The 11,423-nt window shown below is 50.7% G+C and overlaps 1 protein-coding gene across 1 annotated transcript in view; it reads right to left on the bottom strand.

Annotated features, from left to right (window-relative positions):
• Positions 1-8,797: 8,797 nt before the first annotated feature.
• The window catches only part of RAD21L1 (RAD21 cohesin complex component like 1), a 744,671-nt gene continuing 742,045 nt past the window's right edge, over positions 8,798-11,423 (bottom strand). The window contains exon 16 of the mRNA XM_030213443.1: positions 8,798-9,540. Coding sequence (XP_030069303.1) covers positions 9,352-9,540 — 189 coding nt within the window. The 3' untranslated portion in view covers positions 8,798-9,351. The remainder of the gene's footprint in view (positions 9,541-11,423) is intronic.

The following is an 11,423-nucleotide window of genomic DNA, read 5'->3' as shown; positions in this document are numbered from 1 at the left end:
TACTGGAGATGTCCCCGGAAGCGCCTTGCATCCAAGACATCCCGGACTTCGTATTCCCCCTGGGAGGCTGAGGTGGCTGGACTAGCAGGCAACGCGGGCAAAGCCCCTTTTCTCAGAATCACAGGCTTCAGCAAGGACACATGAAAGGTGTTATGTACCCGTAATGTAGGTGGTAACTTTAGCTGATAACAGACCCGATTCACTTGCCTCACAATGGGATACGGGCCCACAAATCGAGGTGCAAAGCGGGAGGAGGGAATCTTCAGACGAAGATTACGCGTGGACAACCACACCAAGTCGCCAGGCTGGAAGTGCGGTTCCACTCTGTGAGACCGATCCGCTTGGCGTTTCATACGAGCGGAGGTCACTCGCAGCGCTTTCTGAACTGATGACCAAATTGCTTGGAGCGAGGTCACCGCATCGGCCGCTGCCGGGACATCCAAGTTGGTTTTCAAGGGGGCTGGTATCCGCGGATGTCGTCCATATACGATGTAAAAGGGCGAAGCGCCCGTGGCCGAGCTCACTCGGTTGTTATGAGCGAATTCTGCCCAAGGCAGCAGCTGACTCCAGTTGTTGTGGTGCTCATTGACATACATCCGTAGGAACTGCTTCAAGCATTGGTTCACTCGTTCTGTTTGGCCATTGGATTGTGGGTGATATCCCGACGAAAAGTTCAGCTTTATTTCAAGGGCCCGATTCAGGGCTCTCCAGAACTTTGAGACAAACTGTACTCCTCGATCAGAGGTAATAGATTCTGGCAGACCATGGAAACGAAAAATAGAGCTGATGAAATACTGTGCCAGCTTCACCGCTGAAGGAAGGGTAGGCATGGGTATGAAGTGGGCCATTTTAGAAAACCGGTCCACCACTACCAAGACAACTGTGTGCCCTTCAGAGTTAGGCAGATCCGTAACAAAGTCCATGGCAATGTGGGTCCACGGTCTCTCAGGTACCGGTAAAGGCATCAGCAACCCCTGGGGTCTCCGACGGTCAACCTTATGCTGGGCGCAGTCAGGACACGCAGCCACAAACTCCTGCACATCCCGATCAAGTGAAGGCCACCAATACTGCTGGGAGATGAACCGCTTGGTTCCCAGGATCCCGGGATGTCCTGCCATTCGAGAGGCATGCCCCCATTGGAGTGTCTTTTCTCTCAGCCGGGGTGGCACAAAGGTCATACCTGCAGGTACTGCTAGCGTCATCGCGGGCACAATGACATCAGGTTTAATTACATACTGCAGGGGTTCTTCCTTCAGGTCAGCCTCCATGGACCTGGAGAGGGCATCTGCCTTGATGTTCTTCTCCGCTGGACGATAGGTCAGAATGAAATCAAAACGGGAGAAGAATAGTGCCCACCGGGCCTGGCGAGGATTCAGCCTTCTCGCTTCTCGTAAATAAGTCAGGTTTTTATGGTCTGTGAACACCGTGAAGGGCTCCTGCGTCCCTTCCAGCAGATGACGCCATTCTTCCAGGGCCAATTTAATGGCTAATAGCTCCTGATCCCCGATGGCATAATTCTTCTCGGCAGGGGTATACTTTTTAGAGAAGAATGCACATGGAAGAAGTTTCCCACTGGGGTGGGCCTGGGACAGCACTGCTCCTACGCCAACCGATGATGCATCCACTTCCACGAAAAATTTATTTGTCGGGTTGGGATGGCGCAACACTGGAGCTCCAACAAATGCCTGTTTCAGCTTCTCAAAGGCCTGACACGCCTCAGGCGACCAGTTGCGAGCGTCAGCGTTCTTCTTAGTCAAGGCAGTAAGAGGGGCAGTCAGGGACGAGTAATTCCAAATAAACTGCCTATAGTAGTTTGCAAAACCTAAGAAGCGCTGTAGAGCCTTACGCCCCGTAGGTTGCTGCCAGTGCAGGATGGCTGTCAGCTTACTGGGGTCCATACGCAGCCCGTGGTTAGAAATGATGTACCCCAGGAAGAGCAGTTCGGAGCGATGGAATTCACATTTTTCCAATTTCACATAGAGGTGGTTCTCCCTCAACCGCTGCAATACGGTCTTCAGGTGCTCCTGGTGCTCTTCCTCAGCCCTTGAAAAAATCAAAATATCGTCCAAGTAGACCATCACAAACTTATACAGGAGATCCCTGAAGATGTCATTCATGAAGGCTTGGAAGACGGCTGGAGCATTAGCAAGTCCAAAGGGCATTACCAGATATTCGTAATGCCCGTCGCGGGTGTTAAACGCCGTCTTCCACTCATCCCCCTCCTTGATCCGCACAAGGTTGTAGGCCCCCTGAGATCGAGCTTGGAGAAGATCTGGGCCCCCTGGAGGCGGTCAAACATCTCAGAAATCAAGGGAAGGGGGTATTTGTCCTTCCGCGTGATGGCATTGAGTCCCCTGTAGTCAATACAGGGGCGCAACCCCCCATCCTTCTTCTCCACAAAGAAGAATCCAGCCCCCGCGGGTGATTTAGAGGGCCGGATGAAGCCTCGAGCTAGGTTCTCTCGAATATACTTGGACATGGCTTCCGTCTCTGGCCGGGATAGGGGATATACGCGGCCACGGGGAGGTTCAGTGCCAGGTAGTAGCTCTATGGCACAGTCATAGGAGCGATGAGGAGGCAGAATCTCTGCTTGCTGTTTGGAAAAAACATCTCCAAAGGATCTGTAGGGCCCCGGTAACATAACATTGTCTCGATCCAAAGGAAGCGTCACTGGGGCTGGCGAGACCTTATCCAAACAGACCTTCTGGCAGCCCGGGCCCCACGCCGTCAATTCACCCCGGGCCCAATCAATGCAAGGGTTATGCAGGCGAAGCCAGGGTAATCCCAGGATTATGGCCTCAGTGGCCGACGGAAGGACGTAGAAGGAGATAACTTCTTTGTGTAAGACTCCTACCCGTATACTCCCCGAACCAGTCCCCAAGCCGCTGAGACAGTGATGGACTGAGGTAACTCCATCGTAGGAATTTGATGAACCCGCACCAGGTCCGCGCTGATAAAGTTGCCTCCCGCCCCCGAGTCAACTAGCGCCTCAAAACAAGGGGTATCCTTAATCGCCAGTAGAACTGGCACCAAAACCTGCATCCAAGGGGAGAAGGACTTTGGCCCTGACCCGGTCTCCCTAGCCGGTATCAGGGCTGCTGGTTTCCCGACTTCTTTCTCTTCGGGCACTCACGGACAAAGTGCCCCTTCACTCCACAATGCAGGCACAGCCCCTTAGAGCGTCTCCGCTGTCTCTCCTGGGCCGCCCGGTCAACCTGCATGGGTTCAGACCCATCGGGCACACCCAGCGATGGGGAAGCAGGGCTCTTGTGCGAGCTCCTCGAGTTAGCCCCTGCAACCTGCTGACCAGCGCGACGTTCACAGGCCCGCTCCCTGAACCGGATGTCCACCTGGATGCAGAGACGGATGAGGTCATTCAGATCTGAGGGCAGTTCCCGGCCTGTGAGTTCGTCCTTAATGTTGGCCGAGACCCCATGCCAAAATACCGCAGTCAGGCTTGGGTTATCCCAACCTAGCTCCGCGGCCAAGGTCCGAAACTGGATGGCGTACTCACCCAGAGAGAGTCGCCCCTGATGTAGGTTCAACAGCTGAGTCGCCGCCGAGGAGGGCTTCCCGGGTTCCTCAAAGATGAGCCGAAATTGTTTCAAGAACTCTGCCAAATTATCCAGGAGGGGATCCTTCTTCTCCCATAAGGGCGAGGCCCAGGCCAGAGCGGGGCCTGCCAGTAGAGAGATAATATAAGCCACCTTCGCCCGATCCGAAGGAAAATCCCGGGCCTGCAACTCGAAGACAATTTGGCATTGATTGAGGAACCCCCGGCAGGTCTTACTGTCGCCCTCGTACCTCGGGGGCGTAGCCACCCGAATCCCTCGGCCGCATGCGTGGGAACCTGGCGGAGTAGCTGCTGGCGGGACCTCCGCAGCCCCCGTGACAGTCAGCGTGTCTACCCGTTGAGACAGTGCGTTCACGACTCCCGATACCTGTTGTAGCTGAGCATGCAATTGCTGGAGCAGTTGCTTGGGGGATGGATCGGTCGAGCTCATGGCTTTTGCGTTCTGTAATCCGTTGGGTTGGTCGTGAGCCCTTGGGCCCTGGCCGAGGCCAGCAGGGCGCCGACCCAGGCCAAGGGGAGACCGACCCACCACCGCACACCCCAGCTACACAATACCCCCTAAGCTACCCCTCCCCACAGTCCCTCAGGAAGAAGGGAAATAGGCATACAGGCGGGCCTCGCGGCCGAACCGGAACCCACGCAGACAGAGCCACTCGTGCGAGCCTCACGGCTGAACTGGAACCCAATCACACACAGGGAGGGGTGAAAGAACCCAGAGGGCCCCAAGAGGCCAGACACGCGCTGAACACCAGCAATAGGGCAGAGGGGGAAACAAAGGACCAGAGCGGGCCACGCCCACGCAGGGGACTAGCGCAGGACAGGGAAACTAACACAGCAACCCCCCCCCCCACCCGGGTAGGAGCCCCAGGCAGAAGCCAGAGGAACCAAACACAAAAGGAAGGCAGAAAGCCTTTGCCTCAACCCCACTGTAGACAGAGGCACCCAGAACACAAAGGGTTAAGCTTGTAGAGCCAGCAGAGAGAGAGTGCCATAAATCAACAAACAATCAGAGAGAACGCTTCCCCTCCTGAGAGGGAGTGGGGCCCATCCAAACAAACACACTGGCAGAGGCAGGAATACAGTACACACAGTACACAAAGGGTTAAACTCACTGAGCCAGCAGGCCGGACACTGGGAAGAGAAATCCTTAAAACAAACAAACAAAGGAGAACGCTCTCACTCAGCCCAGAGCCCGGAGGCTGAGCAATGCCCAGCCCCCACTAAACAAATGAGCAGCTGACCCAGATTACAGAGCTACGCACACACACACACACACACACACAGCAGCAGCTAACCCAGAGGGAAGGAAAAGAATACTCTAAATCAACACAGATCCCTGTCAGAACCTAGAGCACGTTCTGAGAGAAACCTATCAGGCTTTCCTGTTACCACCAAATAAGTAACGCAAAAGCAGAGAAACTCTTCAGCTGCAGGCTAAAGTACTATCCCCTGACGTCAGCACAACCCCTGGCAGCCAATCAGAAGAGACGTCCCCCCTCCCCCTCAGCCAAACCGGCAGAATCATAACAATACCCCTCTGGCCAGGAATTTTCTACATGCCTTCAGCTGCCTGACCACCTCCTGAAACGGCTTGGCTTGCTCAGAAGGGAGCTGGTCCACCAAGTCCGCCAGCTTCCGCACATTGTTCCGCATATGGATGCTCGTGTAGAGCTGGTAAGATTGAATCTTGGCCACGAGCATGGAAGAATGGTAGGCCTTCCTCCCAAAGGAGTCTAAGGTTCTGGGGTCTTTGCCCGGGGACGCCGAAGCATGCTCCCTAGAACTCTTAGCCTTCTTCAGGGCCAGATCCACCACACCAGAGTCGTGAGGCAACTGAGTGCGCATCAGCTCTGGGTCCCCATGGATCCGATACTGGGATTCTATCTTTTTGGGAATGTGGGGATTAGTTAGTGGCTTGGTCCAGTTCGCCAGCAATGTCTTTTTCAGGACATGATGCATGGGTACTGTGGACGCTTCCTTAGGTGGAGAAGGATAGTCCAAGAGCGCAAACATTTCAGCCCTTGGCTCATCCTCCACCACCACCGGGAAGGGGATGGCCGTAGACATCTCCCGGACAAAGGCCGAGAAAGACAGACTCTCGGGAGGAGAAAGCTGTCTTTCAGGGGAGGGAGTTGGGTCAGAAGGAAGGCCATCAGACTCCTCGTCAGAGAAATATCTGATGTCCTCCTCTGCCTCCCACGAGGCCTCATCATTGGTATCAGACACAAGTTCACGGACCTGTGTCTGAAGCCGTGTCCGTCTCGACACCGTGGAACCACGGCCACGGTGGGAGCGTCGAGAGGTGGACTCCCTGGCCGGCAGCGGCGAAGCTCCCTCCCCCGACGTTGTCGGGGAGTCCACCTGGGAGGCAGCCGAAACCGGTACCGCAAGCGACACCGGTACCGGGGACCTCACCCCAGGCAAAGGGCCAGCTGTTGCCTCACTCAACGGCACCGGTGGTGCAAGCACCCCCGGTACTGGAGAAGGGCGCAACAGGTCTTCCAGAATGCCAGGAAGAATGGCCCTGAGACTCTCGTGCAGAGCGGCTGTGGAGAAAGACTGAGAAGCCGGTGCAGGCGTCGAGGTCAGAATCTGCTCTGGGCATGGAGGCGGTACCGGGCTGTCCGAGGTAGAGCGCACCGACACCTCCTGAATGGGAGGTGAGCGGTCCTCCCGGTGCCGATGCCTGCTGGGTGCCGACTCCCTCGGTGACCCAGAGCTCCCGGTACCAAGTCGGGAAGGTGACCGGTGACGTTGCTTCTTCGACTTCTTCGAGCGAAGCATGTCACTGGAGCTCCCCGTTAACGATGAGGACGTTGAATCCAGATGTCGCTTCCTCGGGGCAGGGGCCGAAGATGGTCGAACCCGGGGGGGGGGGGCTGTACCGCAGGAGCCCTCAGGGCAGGAGGAGACCTACCCGAAGGCTCACCGCCACCAGCAGGGGAATGGACAGCCCTCACCTGCACTCCAGACGAAGCACCACTGTCCGACGACATCAGCACCAGAGGGGGTCCCGGTACCACCGACGCACTCTTCCGAAGCCTCGGTACTGACGATGCAGGAGGAGGACGCCTCGATGCAGTCGATGTCGATGCGATCTCCGAAGACTTCAGTGCTGCCGACGCCGATGCACCCGACGAATCTCTAGATGCCAATGCCGTCGAAGCGCCGGAGAACAGAACGTTCCACTGGGCTAATCTCGCTACCCGAGTCCTCTTTTGCAAAAGAGCACAAAGACTACAGGCCTGCGGGCGGTGCCCAGCCCCCAGACACTGAAGACACAAGGCGTGCCTATCAGTGAGCGAGATTACCCGGGCGCACTGGGTGCACTTCTTGAAGCCGCTGGAAGGCTTCGATGTCATGGGCGGAAAAATCGCGCCTGTGAAATCAAAATTCGTGATGATGACAAGAGGCACTGAGACAAAAGAGGGAAAAAAACCCTGCGGGCGGCCAACAAGGCCGCTCCTGAAAGCGAAAGAAAACTTACGCTGGGAAAAAGCTAGAAATACGGGAAAAAGGTTCCCTCTCTTTTTTTTTTTTTTTGAAAAACATGAAAGACGCGCGAGGGTCCTCTGAGGGGCACGAAACAGCGGCAAAACACGACCGTTCCGAGTGCGGACAAAAGAAGACTGACGAACATGAGCCGGTTTGGGCGGGAAGATGGACGCGCATGCGTGGTGCGCATCGGCGCGCGAGAGCTAGCAAACGTCTTTGCTAGTGAAGATTCCGATTGGAGGGGGTGCCATGGACGTCACCCATCAGTGAGAACAAGCAGCCTGCTTGTCCTCGGATAATAAAAGCTAAACCAAGATCAGCATCTCCAATAAGATCTCTCAGTAGTTCAGTTTTGTTACATACTGATCTAGAATTAACAGCAAAGAATGGGTAACGTAAAAACTGTTGGTGAATTATCAGAAGTAATAGCAATTTTTCTTCAAATTATTTTTTTGACATCCACGTAATTGTTTCTGGCAAGTTGGTCTGTTGCCAGTTATCACTTCAATAGAATTTCCTGAGAACTGTTGACTAAGGTACTAAAATCTCTTATTGATTTCAACTTACTAAATTTTAAAATAGGAACTTCTGGTGGAATCTAGGGAGGAGTAGACAAAGATGCAAAATTGCAAATATTCCTGCTAGAAAGGACCAAAAGGCCAAGTAAAAGCAACCAAAGCTAGGCCATTTCAAAAATATCCTTTTAAAATAAAGTCCAATAATAAAAGTTAAAAATAAGTCCTGTCATCACTGCTCACATTGCCATGCAAGGGAGCGAGCTAAGGAGCGTGCCTTCGTCTTGTGCCTTAGTCGTTGCGCTGACATCAGCATGCCTTCTCCTTTCAAGAGGAGAAGGGCGGCTGATGTCATAGAAGGGGCGGAGCTTGCTCCAACTCCTGGAATCACTGGGTGCAGATGACAGTAGCACAGACCAGCAAGGCAAACAGTGAAAGTCTCTCGGATAGCAGTTAGAGCAAATGATGATTACAGAAAACCTTCATGGTTCTCCTTTCAAGAGGAGAATGGTGTCTGACATCACAGGAGGGGCAGAGCTTGCTTCTAGGACCAGAATCACTGGGTGCAGATGACAGCAGCACAGACCCCTTCCTCAGCTTATCTTAACCATGTCACTTAGCTTTCTAATTTGCTAGACTGCACATAGGCAGCCGACATGGGGCTTTTTGCCTTCCACCATGCCTGATGCCATCCTTGTGGCTCACCAGCCATTTCTGCTGTTCTGGATGAGGTCTGCCTCTGTTGAGCCCTTGCTGCTGACCAATTGTAATGTTCTCAGGAAGGGCGGTATATGAAATTTTAAATATACCATAAATCATAATTGGACCTCAGTCAGTATCACTGCTGAATGCATCAGTAAGACCATACAAGCCAACTATATGTGTGTGCACATTTGCTTTTACTGCTGCTCTTGGCACCCATTTCTTTCTGCTGTCCACTCCTGAGGCTTATGGTGCATGTGTTCTCTGTTGCTGGACCTGTTACAAAATTACACCCATATTTTTATAAGTCAAGCACAAAACTAAAGCAGCATCAAAAACTATGTTTATAAAAGATTTAATCTTTAAAACAAAAACATATAAAAAAAAAACAAAAACACAACCTATGTACATCTCTGCAGTCTTACATTTTTGTGCATTTCATAACCCAGATAACAAGGAAACAAATGGAAACTCAGATTGTCCCAAGAAATGATGGTGTACATATGTAGGTTTAGACCAAAGAGGTACAACAAAGGAAAATGCATCATTTTATGGGTAATGGTCTAGAAGAAAATGAAATATTCATATAGTCTTACCCTCAGGATAAGTGGGAGTTCGGGGCATTTTGTAAACATGCTTGATCATGGTGGGTGTAATGTAAAGTCTCTTATACAATCCTGGAGATACTATGAAAATATAAGAACCTCATAAAAACTTACAACATACTTTGTAACCAACAAAGCATGAAAAAAATAAAATTATGACGAAGTTTCTCCTAAGTCTGTAAACACAGGAAAGCCCTTCAGATCTATTACTAAACCTAGTATCTTACAAAGAAGAAAATTACAAACTATTAGTAAGCAAGATACAGTTATAAAATGGCTCTTAATAGCCAGACAGCTTCATGACAATTATTGCATCAACTATGGATTATCAGAAAACAGCAGGTTCTTTATTCAACAGTCAGTTGTATGACAAAGAGAATATGTTATGAATTCTATTAAGCAGTAATGGGTATACATTCTAGGCAGTGTATATGGATATGGACATATGGAGATAGCACTCTCAGATGATGTAGAATCTCGGCCCTGGAGTGGCTATGATATCAGCATACGGAGTACTCTGGCTAAGTTCAATAGCTAACTGCTTCTTGAGGACCAGGAAGCTGTAGAACTTGGTTGAAACTTGTTTACGGTTATTATTCCTGCAGAACTTCAATAAACTGATGGAACTCACTCCTGCTTCACGAATATGCTGTGGAGAAAAGAAAAGATAGAGCAGTTATACCAATAAAGTTAACAGAGTTGATTTATTAAGATTAGTTTTCCATTCTGTGTTCTGATGGGAAGAGATTTTTAATCAGTTTGTCCCAATGAAATATTACAAGATCAGTCTGAAAGCACATGATCAATTACGTTGTTCTCAGGTAACATGCAGTCCATTATTACATATTTTATACTAATTAGCACTACTAAAAATATAATTTTGGAGAAAGATTTTACTCTGTAATGAAGACAATATGTAAGGAATCTAGTATAGGTGCATGGTATAAGAGGCTTGAGCAGGCTAAGCCTCCCCAGCTACAACCATGTCTTTCCCCATCTCCTTGCTGTCATCTGCACTGCTGATGCTTTTCAAAACCAGCAGCAGCAGCAGCACAACAAAACTGAACAGGCATGGTGCAGCAGTCTCTATGTGCGCAGCTGCTGGGTCTTCCAGTCCCACCCCCTCTGAGGTTAACTTCCTGTGCTGGAAGTGGAGAAACTGGCAGAATGGCAGCCACGCGTTTGGAGAGAGAGGCTCTGTGCTTTTTAATTTAAATTGTTGCTGCTAGTTCAGTCGGGGAATGTGGGGAGAGGGGGGAGAGAGAAGAGACAGGAGAAAGAGAGAGAGAGAGATGCTAGCTGGAAGGAGGGAAGAAATATGGAAGAAATGTTGGATGGAGAGTGTGAAAAGAGGGGGCATACTGAATGTAAATGCTGGCCGGAAAGGGGGCAAAAACAGAGGGAAACACTGGAGGGGGGAGATGTTGGATCTGGGTGTCATCGTGGATAATACACTGAAACCTTCTGCTCAGTGTGCTGCTGCAGCTAGGAAAGCAAATAGAATGTTGGGTATTATTAGGAAAGGTATGGAGAACAGATGTGAGGATGTTATCATGCCGTTGTTTCGCTCCATGGTGAGACCGCACCTTGAGTATTGTGTTCAATTCTGGTCACTGCAGCTCAAGAAAAATATAGTAGAACTGGAAAAGGTGCAGCGAAGGGCGACAAAAATGATAGTGGGGATGGGACGACTTCCCTATGAGGAAAGACTAAGGAAGCTAGGGCTTTTCAGCTTGGAGAAGAGACGGCTGAGGGGAGACATGATAGAGGTATATAAAATAATGAGTGGAGTGGAACAGGTGGATGTGAAGTGTCTGTTCACACTTTCCAAAAATACTAGGACTAGGGGGCATGCGATGAAACTACAGTGTAGTAAATTTAAAACAAATAGGAGACAATGTTTCTTCACCCAAAGCATAATTAAACTCTGGAATTCATTGCCGGAGAACGTAATGAAGGCGGTTAGCTTGGCAGAGTTTAAAAAGGGGTTGGACGGGTTCCTAAAGAACAAGTCAATAGATCGCTACTAAATGGACTTGGGAAAAATCCACAATTTTGGGAATAACTTGTATAAAATATTTGTACGTTTGGGTAGCTTGCCAGGTGCCCTTGGCCTGGATTGGCCGCTCTCGGGGACAGGATGCTGGGCTCGATGGACCTTTGGTCTTTTCCCAGTATGGCATTACTTATGTACTTATGATGTAAAAGGGAAGAAAAGATAAATGTTGACTGGACGGGGGAGAGAGGAGAAGAAGACACTGGCTGGAAAGGGTGGAGAGAGAGAGGGGGAGATACATAATGGAATGGAGAGTAGGAAGGAGAAATGCTGTCTGAAAAGGGGGTAGAGATGCTGGATAGAAGAGGGATGAGAGGAGAAATTCTGGATGAAAGGGGGTAGGGTAGCTTAACAAATCAAGACGTTCTCAATTTTACCTGCACAGGGAAATCTGTTACTGATTTACTGATGGGTCAGTGTTCTTCTGCTGATAGACCATGTCCCCTCCCGTCCTGCTCACTACTGCAATACTCTAC

Source organism: Microcaecilia unicolor, chromosome 8 (assembly GCF_901765095.1).
Source record: "Microcaecilia unicolor chromosome 8, aMicUni1.1, whole genome shotgun sequence".
NCBI lineage: Eukaryota > Metazoa > Chordata > Amphibia > Gymnophiona > Siphonopidae > Microcaecilia > Microcaecilia unicolor.
This window is presented reverse-complemented; position numbering and strand designations above follow the sequence as displayed.